The sequence below is a fragment of the Furipterus horrens genome, unplaced genomic scaffold, assembly GCF_987537825.1.
Source record: "Furipterus horrens unplaced genomic scaffold, mFurHor1.1.pri manual_scaffold_13, whole genome shotgun sequence".
Taxonomy (NCBI): domain Eukaryota; kingdom Metazoa; phylum Chordata; class Mammalia; order Chiroptera; family Furipteridae; genus Furipterus; species Furipterus horrens.
In genome coordinates this window covers 14614759-14631806 of record NW_028327183.1, presented here as the reverse complement: position 1 = coordinate 14631806, position 17048 = coordinate 14614759, and the positions used below count along the sequence as shown (strand labels likewise).

The 17048-nt window shown below is 43.9% G+C and overlaps 1 protein-coding gene across 3 annotated transcripts in view; it reads left to right on the top strand.

Annotated features, from left to right (window-relative positions):
* Positions 1–17048, top strand: part of RANBP10 (RAN binding protein 10) — a 58490-nt gene that overhangs the window by 1718 nt on the left and 39724 nt on the right. For 2 of the 3 annotated variants that reach the window (XM_090260952.1, XM_090260954.1), the window contains exon 3: positions 16796–16848. In XM_090260952.1, the coding sequence (XP_090117078.1) occupies positions 16796–16848 (53 nt within the window). Of the gene's footprint in view, positions 1–13310; positions 13348–16795; positions 16849–17048 lie in introns of those variants that run through there. The other variant, XM_090260953.1, reaches the window with a different exon arrangement.

Genomic DNA, 17048 nt, shown 5'->3' with positions numbered 1-17048 from the left:
TTTTTCTAGGGACTTCAACACCAGTTGGACCAGCTCGAGGAAGGCCCTCATTAGAGTCAGCATAGGGAGGCTCCCTATTTTAGGGTGATCTAAGAAGACACAGGAAATCTGAAGGAATATTTTTTGTTTTTCTTCTTCCTTCTCCAAGTCTCCCTTTTTTCTAATGATTGTGACAAAGCAGGTATCTAAGTTATGAAATAACATGATTACAGCTGTCTTGGAAAGGCCTTCCTCTTAGGTCTGATGTAGGAAATTTGTCAACTGCTCCCCCAACACCCAGTGACCTTTGTGCTGACCCTGAGTATGTGTTCTTAAACATTCATAATACTTCCTCTCTCCTAGGAACTGTTCCCTTGTGGTGCCAGGGGGCTATACTGGGGGCAGGACTGCCAGAATCAGAGCTTTGCCTGCTTCCTCAGTGACGTTGTAACACTCGTGCCTGAGAGGGTTGTGTGATTGTGGGTAGACTGTGGGACTTTCCTCCTCTGCACTGTGGGGAACAAGGTCTGCATCTAAGCTGCTTTTAATCTTAGTATTCTGTGATTCTGAATTCTGATCATGGCAAGCTATTGTGTTTTTTACTTTTATCTTCATCTAGTGCATATATGGATAGGAAACATATTGTATTATCAGAGGGCTTTAAAACTTCTATTTTCCCTTTCCACCCCCTGCTAAAAACACATATTATTAATGCGTTTACCTAGTGTGAATGAGAATGGCTTCTTAAAGCAAACACTGCAAAAACGGTTGCAATATAGACTGAAATGTTGGTGCTGGAGTCTCATATGGCCAAAGAAACCAAGTGGCATTTCTTAAACTTGTAGGAAGGAAAATGGATTGTTTTTTTCTATAATGCTTATCATAGAAAATAGTGGAATTAGGGAGAGAAGAGAACAATTTTTCAGAAGGGGAATGTTTAAACATAGAGACTAGATTCCTTCAACTGACTTTTAACATTTCAGTTGTAAGTGGATCTTGCTGGAAAGGCCCTGAGTCTTGTTAGATTGCCTTACTGTAAGTGTTGCCTGAAAAATTAAAGAAAGTTGGACATCTTCTGCCAGCTTCTGTTCCCAGCACTTTTACATGTGGTAACTGTAGCCAATGAGCTAACCTAGAAACCTCAGTTTTATAAAGGTCCCAGGTCATGTATGTCTTGGTAGCTTGCTTCAATTGACCACTGTCAAATGGCAAATATATCCCCTCATGGCCTTTATATAGTATCCCTGAAAGCCTTCTTGTGGCTAGGGTATAGCCAGATGTGGTTTGAGGGGACCAAGTGCAGTTACAGGACAGGCAATTATCAGCTTGTTTCCTATTACCTGTCAGTGTTGGAGGTGTGTTTCTGACCCAGGTTTGGTGTACAACCCAGGTGTTGGCTGATTGTATAGCTTTTCTGTATCATCTAGTTGATCCTCATAGCATCTCTGAAAAGTGTCTGGAACAGATAATGATGGACTTATTTTGAGGGTGAGCCCTGAGCTCTTGAGATGTTCGGTGACCTGCCCTGGCCACAGGGCTTAGGGTGTGCAGTGGAGTGGCCTAACTTGTCAGATGTCCTTGCCTAATCCCAGACATGTGTCTCCATGCTGCTACTGCCTTTCCTTATTGCATTCCTTCCCTGGGTAGAGTGATAGAATGTCCATTTGGAGTCTTAGGGGATCACAGTGTTATTAGGGGATAGGGCTAAAAGGTGCTTAGTGCTGAGCGGGACCAGATGAGTGTGGCACGCTTTGGACTGGGCTTGATTGGCTTACCATTTCATTGAATCTGTAAATGTGTTTTTCTATAGATTTAAGTATGGACCTCTTTTGTAAAGGGTGTTTATGAACCCAGTTGTCAGTGTCATTGTTTTCCAGAAAGGCCTTTGTTTTATGATAGCTTTGTAGAAAAATATGCTAAGTACACTAAGCTCATCTAATTAGAAAGGTTTCATTTTAAGGGTTCATAGAGTATTTATTCATACCTACTGTGTGCCAGGCCTTTCTAGGTGCAGAGAGAACAAAGGTAAAGCCAGCACAGGCCTTCTTTATCCTCAGGAGCCTGTGGCCTACTCAGTAGAGAATGGACTGAAAGGCTCTCTGTAAGAGTAGGCAGAGCCTGGACATGGTTTTGAGGGATGAATAGGAGTTTCACAGCAGGTGAGAACTCCTTGACTTAAAATGAGTCATGTGAGTAACTGGCTTGATGTCAGGTTGCTGGGCTTTCTAGGTGCTTCCCTCAAAAAAGAGAGATTGGAGAAGAAGGGACTTATATTTGAGCTAAGAGTGTGGCACAGACTGATGGGATTCAGCTGCTTTTTGCCGAGTCACCAGAGCTTGGAACCCCAGGAGCAGGTCTGGTGGGGCAAGGAGACATCAGAGCCCTGCCAGTGGTGCCAGGAGATAAGGCCATCTGGGTTGATCTTGTTAGGAAGCCAAGGATGCCCTGAGGCTGAGGGTTGCTGGGGGAGATGACTAGCTCAGAGTTCGTGGACCTGTGGGTGTCCCTGGCAGTTTGTGATGACACATGGAGGGTGTGGCTGGCCAGGCTGACAGATGCTCCAGCGTGACCCTCAAAATAGACTGTAACATCATCCCAGCGGTGGCAACCTTCTGACATGTGATGGGTGGCTTTACCCAAGAACAGCAAGCCTGGGCCAGAGCACGAGACGGAGTTGTGGGGGTTCTCTACTGCAGTTGGCGCCCAGGCCCTGAGCAGGGGCCTCTGGCCACAGCCAGCCGGCCTGTGCTTGCACTTGCAGCTGACTTCCTTTGGCCAGACAGCAGTTGCATTCATTCATTAGTTCTGTACACCATATCGAGGCACCCATTGTTCTGTCCCAGTTCTAGGCCTGGCCCCAGGAGCACAGGCATGAGGTCTATCTAGAGAGCAGGCAGGTATGTCTATGCACTCGAACTCACAGAGTGGTACAGAAAAGGCCAGTTGTGGTGTGTGCTTTACCCAGGGGTGACCCAGAGGTTGGACTTCCTCCTGTACCTGAGAGTTTGGGGAAAGCTTAGTAGAAGAGCTGATAATACTAAATCTAGAAGGATGAGTTGGTTTCGGTTGAAAAAAAGTAAGGAGATGCTCCAGGCAGAAGGAGCAGTGCATAAAAAGATGTGGAACACAGAGCATGAATAGGCAGGGGCCAGATCAGAAATATCTTGTATGCTGTGGGCAAGGAGCATGGGCTTTATCCTGAGGCCAATAGCAGTGTATGAGGACTTTGGATCTGTTGACACTTTTGGGAGTGGATGGGGGAGATGAGACTTCTCTGGTCTAGGTTAGGCAGGGCCCTCTGGCTGAGAGCTCTGTCCAGTGTGGGCCAGTGGCTTTAGGTCCTTGACTCTGTGCCTGGTTTTCCGACAGCAGTTGTCTTTTTTCTTTCTTGGCTGGCCTTTATTTTGCATGGTGAGATGCAGAGGTGGGATGTTGAAGACTGGCAGCTTCTCAGAGGTGAAAGGACTCTGCATGTGTGCTGTTTCTGGTATTTTGGTTTTTCCAAGACAACAATGAAAAACAACACTGTCTATGATTTTCTGTGGAAACCCAAAGAGCCACTCATTCAATTAAGATCTCACCTACCACACTTTGGTGTGGAGAGCCACTTGAACTCAGGTCCTGCTGCCTATGTCTGGACCCCGCACCCCCTGAATCCCCCCACTTTAATCTCTGTGCTGTTGAGAAGTTTGGCACTCATCTGTAGACCTGAGGAAGGCCTTGTCCTGCCTTCCCTGGAAAGTAGGTGCTGTCCTTGCCTAAGGCAGGTACAGGTGGCAGTTGTGCCCTGTTCTCCATGACTGCCCCCAACACAGATGGCATCATGGGCAGATGCTGAGTTTTGGGCTGCATCTCTCCCTAGTAACACATTGCCTTGTTTTGGAGACACAGAGTATTTGGGCTCTCGAGCATTTTGGAGTATTGTATTGCTTATTTGTGTTGGGGATTAAAGCCCAGGTCTATTTGGGCATAGGGTGAGAGGTCTAGAGTCTACATGGTGTCCATTTTCCTGGTAGAACCTAATCGTACATGGAGCACATCTGGGCCTCCTTGGGACCCCCCACCCCCCACCCCGCTCAATATATGTCATCATCTGGTTTCAACTGTAGGCTGAGAGTGGGGAGTGTGTGGCTTTTTTCTTTATAACTGGAGACTTCCTTGGTCAAGGATTAGCCTCCAGAGAAGTTTCTAAAATTCACTTCACAAAACCCATGCCCACTTCCTGCCCCCATTTCTTTTTTGTTTTCTGGAATGTTTGGTCTTTTTTAAGGATGGGTCACCATGTAAGGGAGATTCCCTGTTCGAGGGGAAATGGGAGCTCATTGGGCTGGAGCACAGGAGAATGGACTCAGCTCTGCATGGCAGGCAGTGTGCTGTCCTACTCTAGGGTCATTGGGAAAGAACCAAGGGCCCCAGACTAGTTCTCTGTTGTCAGGGATCAGGTTGGAAAGAAGAGACTGATCACTGGAAAGGGATGGATAACACGGTGCCTAAAGCAAGGCTGTCATTCTGCCTCTTCAGAAACTGTTCAAAATTCACATGAGATGTCATTGTCCCTCCAAGATCCTCGGTATTTTGTTGTATTGAAAGGTAAGGTCATGGCTCTATCACTAGAAATGAGGCTAGAGGACTTGATGATGGAACATAATCCAGCACATATGTCCTGAAGGCACCAGAAAAAGATGATTTGCACTGTGTAGGGGAAGTGGGGGAGGGGCTGGGTAAGTCTCTTGCACCCCTCTAGGGCTCTCTTCCTCTCCTACCTCTTGGACCTTAGAGATGGCCTGGGATGCCAGGGAAGTTTACTTTAGGTTCTGGTTGGTAAGCGAGGCAAACACACTCACTGCCCCCTCAGCTTCCATGGAAAACATTACTGATAACAGCATTTATTCTTTTTTTAAAAAAGTTTTAGAGAGAGGGGAAGGGAGGGAGAAAGAGAGGGAGAAAAGCATCGATATGAGAGAGAAACATCGTTGCCTCTCATACACGCCCTGACTGGGGACTGGACCCGCAACCTAGGCATGTGCCCTGACTGGGAATTGAACCGATGACCTTTCACTTTGCAGGAAGATGCCTAACCAACTGAGCCACATGGTTAGGGGCAACAGCATTCATTCTTATCAGACAGAGCCCCAGAAGATATTTCACTGCACAATGCACAGGCAGCTGCTATTTTTTGGTCAGAGTTTCATCATGAGATAAAACCGACAGGCCTTCAGGATGGGGGCAGTTGGAAGATGAGAAGAGGTAGAGAGAGGAGAAGGGCAGTTGTGCCCATATGGTCCGAGGGGCCCAGCTCATGTTTTCTAGAGGGCATTGTTGAGGCGAAGTGGAATTTAAAACAGAGGAGCAGAGGGGATGGCTTGTTGAATAGAACTGGTTATAATCCAGTTTACAAAGCCATGTGTCTGAAATTTGCATGGAACTTTTATAGATTGTTCTCTTAAAAAGTGTTGTATTTTTCAGTAGTTATAGCTGGTTTTTTAAAAAATCCTCACTCGAGGATGTTTTCATTGACTTTTTTAGAGAGAGAAACACCAATGTGAGGGAGAAACATTGATTGCTTGCCTCCCATACATACCCTGACCAAGTATTGAACCCACAACCTAGGTATGTGCCCTGAGTGGGGATTGAACCTGAAATCTTTATGGTATATTGGATGATATTCCAACCAACTGAGCCACCCAACCTGGGATCTCTGTTTTGTTTTTTTTTAAGGGCTGACACACCTTGCACACCATCCTCTAAGAAAGCCACTTAAAAAAAAAAAGATTTTATTTATTTATTTTTAGAGAGATGGGAAGGGAGGGAGAAAGAGGGAGAGAAACATCGGTATGTGAGAGATGCATTAGTTGGTTGCCTCTCACACACCCCCACCTGGGAGGCCTGGCCTGTAACCCAGGCATGTACCCCGATGGGGGATTGAACCAATGACCCTTTGGTTTGCAGTCCAGTGCTCAATCCACTGAGCCACCAGCCAGGGCTCTCTGGATGTTTTGATGGTGCTGGTGGCAGTGGATACATGAGGGTGTCTTGACCCATGTTCAGAACAGCCTTCCTTCCTTGTAAGCACATCCTATCTTAAAGCCCCTTTGCTTTCAGGCTTCTTCCTTGGACAGTGCTCATGCTGGGTTCATTAATCTCTGTAATGTCTCTCTTCTCATTGGGGCCCTGCACTGAGTTGGGCTCAGTGGGTGACTGGTGGCTTCTTGGCAGAAGAGTCGGGTGGGGTATGGCTGCTGGAGGAACAGCTTGCACACAGTAGCCAGTGCTGTGGGCTGTGGCTTTAAGCAGCCCCATCAGACTATGAAATAAAACAACTCTCAGCATCAAATATTAGCCCTCATTTCAGACCTAAATGTCAGTTGGTATTTTACCTGAAATGTCTCCCAGGGAGCATTTTGTAACCACGGTCCCAGAGATCTCCTTTTCGGAGGCTGTTGATTTCTTTATCTGGGGCAAGTTCTGATAGGAACAAGATTGCCAGCTTGCTGAGCTGTGGCTAAGGTGTTAGATGTCAAGATGAAACTGTCAGGTGAGATTCCAGTAACTCCTTGGGGGTCTGGAGCAGGGGGCAGGGGCATTGGTGACTGGCCCTTTCACCAAACAATGGCAGCAGAACTGGTACCTGCCAGCAGCCCCCAAAAGCCACCAGCCCTGAGGCTGGAGAGCTTGGCTCTTATCTCTTTGTCACTCCCTACCAGAGCTCTGTGGGCCTGGAGATATCCAGTTGACAGAGCTTAAATTTAAAATGATTAAGTCCCATAGTCATTAGTTCGTATACCTTATATAACATTTATTAAAAGTACCTATGGGCTTGCCAGCCCATAAAATCCACTGTCCCACTAAGAAATTGATAGAGAGTAGAAAGAGTTAGGTCTTTGTTTTTCACTTTTGTCAACTGCTGTGTACTTGCAGTGAGGGACGTTTTTTTTTTTTTTTTTTTTTTTCTGGCCCTGATGTGAGGCCAGAATACTCTGATGCTTTCCACTGTGCTCTGTGCCAAGGCCTGCTTGTCTCATCTGGAAAAGCCAGATGAGGTTCATGTTGACATGCAGAGCCAAAGGGGTGTTCTTGGTGTCTCTTTGTGTGTATGGTAAAATATATGTAACATACAATATTCCATTTTAACTATTTTTAAGTGGTTCATTCAATGGTATTAATTACATTCACAGTGTTGTGCAACCATCACCACTATCTATTTCCAAAACTTTTCCATCACTCTAAACAGAAACTCTGTACCCATTAAGCAATAACTCCCCATTCCCCCCTCCTCTCAACCCCTGGTAACCTTTTCTCTATTTTCTGTCTCTGTGAATTTACCTAGATATAATTCATATAAGTTCAGTCAAACAATATTTGTCCTTTTATGTCTGGCCTTTTATTTTACTCAGTGTAAAGTTTTCAAGGTTTTATTGATATTGTGGCTTGTATTAGAATTTCTTTCCTTTTATGGCAGTATGTATATACCACATTTTGTTCATACATTCATCTGTCGATTGACACTTGGGTTTTTGCCATATCTGGCTCTTGAGAATAATGGTGTGATGAACATTGCCATACCAGTATCCGTTTGAGTCCCTCTTTTCTATTTATTTTTGTTTTTTTAATTTTTATTTATTTATTTAGAAATAGGGGGAAGGGGGAGAAAGAGAGGAAGAGAAACATCCATGTGCGAGAGAAATATCTATCTATCAGTTGCCTTTCATACTCCTGCAACTGGGAACCTGGCCTGCAACCCAGGAATGTCCCTTGACTGGGAATTGAACTGGCAACTTCTAATTTTCAGAATCACTCCCAATCCATTGATCCGCAGCAGCCAGGGCCCTCTTTTCTATCCTTTTGGGTGTACACTTAAGAGTGGAATTGCTGGATTGTTCTGTGTTTAACGTTTTGAGAAGCCACCTGTTTTCCATAGCAGCTACACCACTTTACATCTCCACCAGCTATGTACCAGGATTCCATTTTCTCCACATCCTTGCCAATACTTTTTGTTTTTTTATTGTAGTCACCCTAGATGTGAAGTAATCCCTCATTGTGGTGTTGGTTTCCAGTTCCTAATGACTAGTGATCTTGAGCATCTTTTCATGTGCTTGTTGTCTATTTGTGTATCTTCTATGGAGAATCCTTTGCCTATTCTATAATTGGGATTTTATTTATTTTTAGAGAGATGGGAGGGAGGGAAAAAGAAAGGAAGAGAAACATCAATGTGTAAGAGAAATATCAACTGGTTGCCTCTTGGCACACCCTGGGCTGGGGACCTGGCCCACAACCCAGGCATGTGCCCTGACTGGAAATCGAACCAGTGACCTTTCAGTTTGTGGCCAACACTCAATCCACTGAGCCACACCAGCCAGGGGAGGAATTTTTTATATATGTTGGATCTTAAACCCTTATCAGATATATGAATTGCAATTATTTTTCTCCCATTCTGTAGGTTATCTGTTTACTTTCTTGATAATGTCCTTTGATGCATAAAAGTTCTAATTTTGATGAAGTTCAATTTATTTTTTCTTTTGTTGCTCATGCTTTTGGTGTTATATCTTTTTAGGTATACATTTAGGTATACATTGCCAAATCCAAGGTCATGAAGCTTTTCCCCTGTTTCTTCTAAGAGTTTTATGGTTTTAGCTCTTACATTTAGGTCATTGATTCCTTTTAAGTTAATAATTTATATATGTGGTAGGAAATAGGGAGTCCAGCTTAATTCTTTTGCATGTGGACATCCAGTTGTTCCAGCACCAGCTGTGGAAGAGACTATTCTTTCCTCATTGAATGGACTTGGTGTCCTTGTCAAAAGTAATTTGGCCATAGTTATATGGGTTTATTTATGGATTTTTAATTCTCTTCCATTGGTCTGTATGCCAGTACCATACTGTTTTGATTACTATAACTTTATAGTAAGTTCTGAGATCAGGAAGTGTGACTCCTTCAACTTTTTTTTCAAGATTGTTTTAGCTACTTGGGGTCCCTTGCCAGTTCATGTGATTTTGAGGCTCCACTTTTCCATTTCTGCAAAAAAGACTGTTGGAATTTTGGTAGGGATTGTGTTCAACCTGTAGATCAATTTGAAAAGTATTAACAATATTTTCTATATTAATAATATTAACTTTTTCAATCCATGAACATGGGATAGTGTTCCATTTATTTGTGACTTCTTTAATTTCTTTTAACAATATTTTATACTTTTTAGTGTACAAGCCTTTTGCTTCCTTGGTTAAATTTATTCCTAAGTATTTTTAATACTATTATAAATAGAATTATTTTTTTAAATTTCATTTTTAGATTGTTCAGTGTTAGTGTATAGAAAGAAACACGATTGCTTTTTGTATGTTAATGTTGTATCCTGTAACTGCTGAATTTGTATATTAGCTCTCATAGTCTCTTTCTGTATTCTTTGGAATCTTCTATATATAGAATCATGTCATCTGCAAATAGAGATAATTTTACATATTCCTTTCAATTTTGATGCCTTTTTCTTTTTTTGTCTAATTGTTCTGGCTAGAACTTCCAGTATGGTGTTGATTATCAGTGGTGAAAGGTGGTCATCCTTGTCTTGTTTCTGATTTTAGGGGAAAAGCTTCCAGTCTTTCACCATTGAAATTGTAAGCTGTGGGTTTTTCATAAATGTCCTTTATCAGGTTGAGGAAGTTCCCTTTCATTCCTAGTCTTTTGAGTGTTTTTGTCATGAAGGGATGTGGGATTTTGTCACGTGCTTTTTCTGTTTCCATTTAGATGATCATGTGGATTTCTTTCACTTATTCTATTAATGTGGCTTATTATATTGATTGATTTTCTTATGTTGAACTGCTCTTGCTTTCCTGGGATAAATTCCACTTGGTTGTGGTGTGTAACCCTTTTAATATGTTATCGTATTTTGTTTGCTACTGTTTTATTGAGGATTTTTGCATCTGTATTCCTAAGACAGTATTGTTCTGTAATTTTCTTTTCTTTTAATGTCTTTGTAGTGACTTTGATTGCTGTTGCAGGTTCTACCCCATCTTAGGCTGGGACCTAGGTATATATAGCACATTAGCAACAGTACACAGACATTATTCTGCCAAGAATTGAAGTCTCTAGGTAAGAGCTGAGAGGGAGTTTAGGAGCCTGTTAGTCCAATCTTTCCTCTTCTGATAGGGAATCTGAGATGTGGGGTGAAATCCAAGACCCACAGAACTGAACTAGGCTGGAGCGTCTGAGACAAGGCTTCAAGTTTGGGGTGTTGTCTCTGGACCCCTGTTGTAAAATATTGCTGTCATTTTAAAACTCTTTAGGTGCTTCTCTTTAGGAGGCAGAAGGGAAATCAGACTGTTGCCAAAGACTTCCTTTGTGGAATGCTCCAAGCTATCTCTTAGGACTGGGTGGGGGATTACGCATAGCAAAGGGTTGGTCTCCTATCCATAGGCCTTGTTGTGTGTCTCCGGAGGGTGTGAGAGGTCCAGTTTCTAAGGTCCTGTCCTTTGTCTACCACCAGGCCTACCTGGATTGTGGAAGAATTCTAGTCAATTGGAGATGTGTTGGTCCTGTGTCATTGCAGCAGGGTTCCCAGAGTGTGTACTCTGGGTCATACCTGGGATGCTCCAGGTGCCATGTGAATTGGAGCTCCAGCTCCTCTGCTGAGCAAGGATTTTTTTAAATTTATTTTTTTTCTTTAAGATTTCATTCGTTTATTTTTAGAGCTAGGGGAACGGAGGGAGAAAAAGAGAGAAACATCGATGTGCGAGAAAAACATCATTGATTGCCTCTCGAACGCCCCCAACTGGGGACCTGGCCCACAACTCAGGCATGTGCCCTGACTGGGAATTGAACCGGCAATCTTTTGGTTCACAGGCCATTGCTCAACCCATGGAGCCACACCAGGAAGGGCAGGATTTTTATTTTTTTAAGCATATTTAATTGGTTATGCTGTTACATTGGCCCCAATTTCTTTCCCCTTTGCTCCCCTCTGCCAAGTACCCCCCCTCCCTCCAGCAATCCCACCCCCCTTAGTTCATGTCATATAAGTTCTTTGGCTTCACCCTTTCCTATATTATTCTTAACTTCCCCCTGTCTATTTTGTACCAACCAGTTATGCTTCTTAATCTCTGCACCATTTCTCCATTTCTCCCCCTTCCTTCTCCCAGCTGATAACCCTCCAAATGATCCCCATACCTATGATTCTGTTCCTATTCTGGTTGTCTGCTTATTTTATTTTATTTTAGATTCTGTTGAGTTTGTTGTCATTTTAATGTTCATAGTTTTGATTCTCTTTTTCTTAAATAAGTCCCTTTAACATTTCATATAATAAGGGCTTGATGATGATGAACTCCTTTATCTTTACCTTGTCTGGGAAGCACTTTATCTGCCCTTCCATTCTTAATGATAGCTGTGCTGAATAATGGAATCTTGATTGTAGGTCCTTGCTCACCATCACTTTGAATACTTCTTGCCAGTCCCTTCTTGTCTGCAAAGTTTCTTTTGAGAAATCAGCTAATAGTCTTATAGGGACCCCTTTGTAAGTAACTCTCTTTTTTTTCTCTTGCTTCTTTTAAGATTCTTTATCTTGAACCTTTGGCATTTTAATGATGATGTGTCTTGGTGTGGTCCTCTTTGGGTCTAGCTTGTTTGGGACTCTGTGCTTCCTGGACTTGTATGTATTTTCTTTGCCAAATTTGGGGAGTTTTCTTTAATTATTTTTTTTCACATAAGTTTTCAGTTTCTTGCTCTTCCTTTCCTTCTGGCACCTCTATGATTCAGATGTTGGTGCGTTTAAAGTTGTCCCAGAGGTTCTTAAGCCTCTCCTCATTTTTTTCAATTTTTGTTTCTTCATTCTGTACTGGTTGACTGTTAGTTCTTCCTTATGTGCCAAATCATTGATTTGAACCCTAGTTTTCTTCCCTTTACCACTGGTTTCGTGTGGATTTTCCTTCATTTCACTTAGCATAGCCTTCATTTCTTCCCTTATGTGTTTGTCGTGCTTAATCTTGTCTGTCAGGTCTGTGAGCATTGCTATTACCAGTATTTTGAACTCTGCATCTGTTAGGTTGGCTGTCTCCTTGTCGCTCAGTTCTCTCCCTGGAACCTTGATCGGCACCCTCCTTTGGGCCATACTTCTCTGCTTCCTCAACTTGACAGGCTCCTGTGTTTGCCTCTGTGTGTTAAGTAGAGCTGTCGCACCTGTTACGTTGTAAAGGGCAGAGCCTTAAGTATTCATCAGTGCAGACAGAGGATGACCCGTTTCACCACCCTGTAGTGCTGTACGTGGGGGAGGGACCTGAGAGGTAACAATGCAGCTTGCTCAGCACTCGCCCCTTTTCCACTAAATAAGCGGACTCTGCTAAGGGACGGGCAGTTTCTTCCGCCACTCTAACCACCTTCGTTTTTCACAGTCAGAAGCAATGTGGTTTTTATTTCCCCGGCTCTGGAACTATGAACTGCACAGTCTGGTCTGAGGCTGGGATTGTTCCCCGGGTGTCCCTCCCAACTTTTATAATGTGCGATTGCATTTCCCATTGGTTGGCCCCAGCCACTGCGCCTCTGCCACCAACACCGCTGCCACATCATGTCCTCTCCACCCCAGCTCCGCCCCTTCTACCTGTCTGGATGAGTATTTCTTCTTTATTTCTTTATTGGACTTTCCTTCAGTTCGATTTTCTGGAGCTTGTGGTTGTTTTGTATAGTTTTGAGATAAATGTATTCCTTTTTAGGTATGAAGGGAGACGCAGCATGTCTAGCTATGCCTTCATCTTGGCCGGAAGTCCCCAGGGCAGGATTTTTTTAAAAAAAGATTTTATTTATATATTTTTGAGAGACGGGAAGAGAGAGAGAAAAACAGGGAAAGAAACATTGATGTGTGAGAGAAACATCGGTCACTTTCCTCTTGCACCCCAACCAGGGACCAGGCCCACAAGCCAGGCATATACCATCACCAAAATTTGAACCAGCAGCCTTTTGCTTTGTGTGAGCAACCAAACCAACAGAGCCATGCCTGTCAGGGCCAAGCAGGGATTTTGACTGTTTCTTGCTGCTTCTGAAGATGTGCTCTTCTGCCCTCCTGTCAAGACTCAGGGAACTGGATGTCCTGATGAACTGACCATGAAGACCAAGTACCCCAGTTTGTCCTTTTGGCTCTGAAATGGGTGAGAGCCAACAACCTCAGCATGTGGCCATCAGCTGGCTCTTGAAATGACTTTTTCTATGACTATCAAAGTAATTTCTATTAATTTAGAAAATCTGGAAAACCAAAGAGAAAAAAAGAAGACTCCAAGCTGATGAGGGTGCTTGCATCTCTCCGCATGACTACCATGGTTTCAGCAGACAGTTGCTTTTGTGGGAGCGTCAGCAGAGGAGGGTGGCAGGTAGCATAGAAGCCACCAGTTCATTGTCAAGGTAGGTTCTTCTCCAGGGCCCCAGTTCAGCCCTGCTGCCTGCAGTGGGTAGTCAGAGCCTCGGTGGACCTGGCTCTTGAGTTAGCCAAGGGCCTTTGCTGCGACTGCTGTTCCTCTTTCGTCCTGCTCTCTGGAGGATCGCAAACCAGCGTGGCCTGAACAGCACCTTCTTGCTGCCCTCTTCTCTCTGGGGCCCAACAGAGAGGCACAGTCACTCTTCTAGCACCAGCTTTGCATTGTGGTTTTGGCAGTGAAAGGTAGAAATTGATAAGGTGGAGGCCAACTCATGACCTCACTGCCATGAAGAGCTCATTTGATGTCCCTCTACACTTACTTGCTGTATCACCTCTCTGTTAAATGGTATGTCTTCTCCATTTTGCTGTATTTTGTGAGGGGGTAAATTATTTTCTCCCCAAGCTCCTCAGATATATCCTGCTGCTTGAAAAGAGAGCCCTGGTGGAGATGTGAAGTGTAGGGGAGCTTAGCTCTGTCTATTCCAGTCACCTGCTTGGGGGCGAGAGCCCTTTTGTCTCACTCCCAGGGGTCCAAGGCAGCCTGTATATTAGGTTAGTGTTCCTTAGTACCACCTGACCTGTTACCAAGAAGGAAGCAAATGCTCATCTCCTTTCATCTCTGCAGTTCCAAGTAAACAGGCATTAGATGTCCCAAGATCCAGGCCTTTGAGAATGGCTTACTTTCCTTTATCAGAGTCTGGTGCTAGAAGAGCTTCCAGTGTATGCACTAATGGGCAGTCCTTCACTAGTAGCCAGGGTTGTCCGGTCATCCACCAGCAGTCCTCCCGTCTCGGTGCCCAGGTGCTCCTTTGTCTGGTCCTGTTCAGTGGCTGCACTGAGGGCTCTCTGGGCTAAGCCATGTGACATTCGCTTCTGAGCATGATTAACTCAGAGGCAGAGGTTAGATTTGAATGTGGGTTTGTCTGATGTATTTGCTGCGATTCAGGTGTGTATCTTGTTCAGATGTTTGTGCATAGTATAAAATGCCATGGACAGAGCAGAGCCAGAGACAGGCTCCTGCTTATCAGCTGACTAGCTAAGCACTTGGGCTGCAGTTTCCATGTGAGTTTCAGAGAATTGCCCCTTCTTTGGTGACTGATTGCGTTGGACAGTGTCCTGGGCAGCTTTTCCTTGACACATTAAGTTCACCTTGTTCTAAAGGGTACTTGGTTCTTTCCATGTCTCTTCATCTGCACTGCCCCTGGCCTTGTCTAACCCTATCATCTTCCGCTGGATGACTTTGGTAGCCTCCAGTTTTGCCTCTTCAATCCATTTTCCAAATATCAGCTATTTGATCAGCTGCATCCTTTCTAAACTATTTCTGTAGCTTCCCATTGATCTCCTATGAAGTTCTAACTCCTCAAGCTAGTATGTAGGCTGGCTATGAATAGTCTCTGTTTCCTGCTTCAGCTTTGGCTCCTTTTAGGTCTGCCCAAACTGTGACCCATCTACACTGAACTCTCTCAGTTCCTCGACCATGGGGCTGCTTTCTTGCCTCTGTGCCTCAGCACATTCTTCTGCTTCTGCACAGAACACACTCTTTTTTCCTCTCTCATCTCCTTTACCAGGTTTTGGCTTAGCCTTCACTTCCTCTGGGAATCCCCAGGTCAGTATGCCCTGATTCTCTGGCCTGCCCCTGACTATACACTGGAAATCATTAGAGAGCAGGAGCTGAATCCAAGCTCCACCATTGTGTCCCCAGCACCATACTGGGCACAGAGGATTTTTGTGGAATTGGTGAATGACTGCAAGGGTCCAGAAAGAGAAAGTGATCACACCTGTTTTTACTGAATTAGTCAACTTTAGCAAGGACTGAACAGCTCCCAACAACCCATTTATTTTCAACAGATGCAGAGGTACTACTGTATGTGTCCTGGAGAACATTCTCGGGTTTGGGGCTTTTGTTATGCCCTCGTCTTATTGTTTACTTCATTCCTGGCAGCTTATTGGAGAGCTGGGACTGCATTGGTCTAGAACTTAGCAAAGCACTACTCACGTTACCCATTGTGGATTGAGAGGGAACTTAAAGCCCTGGTTGGTCTTTCTCAGTGGATTGAGTGCCTGCCTGCGAACCAAAAGGTCACCAGTTTGATTCCCAGTCAGGACACATGCCTGGGTTGCAGGTCAGGTCCCCAGTTGGGGGCGTGTGAGAGGCAACCACACATTCATGATTCTCTCCCTTTCTTTCTCCCTCCCTTCCCCTCTCTCTAAAAGTAAATAAGTAAATCTTTAAAAAAAAAAAAAAAAAACCTTAAAAAATAATATGTAAATGTACAGCCACTTGAAAATGGTCAAAAAAAGAGAACCTATGTCACTGCTTTAAAAAACATTTTTTATTTTGGTAAAATATACATAAGATAAAATCTACCATTTTAACCATTTTTTAAATTTTTATTTGTGAGTTTATTTGAGCCAGACTGCCAACAGTTGCCAGGAAGCAAGATCTTAAATGCTCTGTCCTTTTTAGCTATTTGTAAGTGCACAGTTCAGTGGCATTAAGTACATTCACATTGTTATGCAACCATAAAGTTATATCTTAGCCCTCTTTTGGTTGGTGTTTTTGGTATTCTGAGCTCCTTTAACTACCTGTTGACGTTTACATGTGGTTAATATCTGGCATCATGTGTGGGTTTCTACTATTTTACTCCTAGAAGTTGATACTTGGTTTTCTTATTTCTAAGTTCTTGGGGAAATGCCTCACTATTTCTTTGTACACTACAAACATTTAGACTAAAAAAACCTGTTCATTTCCTTTTTTGGCCTGGCCTCCCCTGAGTGTCACTGAATCACTGAGATATCTTTGGCAGAGGCTCGCTCCCAGCATGGGCCCCACCTTGCTGTGGGTGGCTTAGTTGTTTAAGCATCTAGGGTGGGAGGAGTGAGAGGTGGGTCTCAGGAGCCTCACAGTTTGGATGGTTGGGGAGTCCTGGAGCAATGTAAGGGATGAGAATAATGAGTTTCGAGATGCCCAGAGAAGAAGCTTTGTGTGAGGGGTCTTGACGATCCTGTAGAGATCCTGCCTGGCTGTACCTTTTCCATGTCCTGGTTCTTGCCGCAGAGTGGCTTGTCCCTGTGGGATTGATTTTGCATTGCTCTGCAAAACACTTTATTAGAATTGAGCTACTTACTTTAGGCGCTTCTTGGGAATAGATTCTGCTGCCTGAGCTAGAGCCAGAAACCATGGGACTGGAAGCAATGGTTTCAGGAAACTCCTTTGAAACTGAAGTCAGTGGCTCCTGGTTATAAGGTAACAGCTCCTGTTTCTTCAGCTGCTTAAGGCATTGAGATGAATTCCATGGAACATCAAAATGTAAAGTTTCTCCAAGAACCACTAGCATTGCTCTTCCTGTTTTTCTGTCTTTTACCAAGAAGTATTGGAGAAAGGAAATGTATAATCATTTGCTAACCAAAACTTTTGTGTGTGCTCTTTTGAAGGTACATGGGAATAGGACTCTCAGCTCAAGGCGTCAACATGAACAGACTTCCTGGTGAGTCACTGGTTCAGAGAACATTTGTTCTGCTCTCCTGATCCATTCTGTGGTGAGAGTCATCATGACAGCCAAGAGGCTGGAAAAGTCTTTGCAAGCTAAGCCATTGGGTAGAGGATCCTAAAAGGTAACCATTGGGCCAGGATGGTGTAGGCTTCCATTCCAACAATTAATTGGCAAGTGATTGTCATTCATGGAAT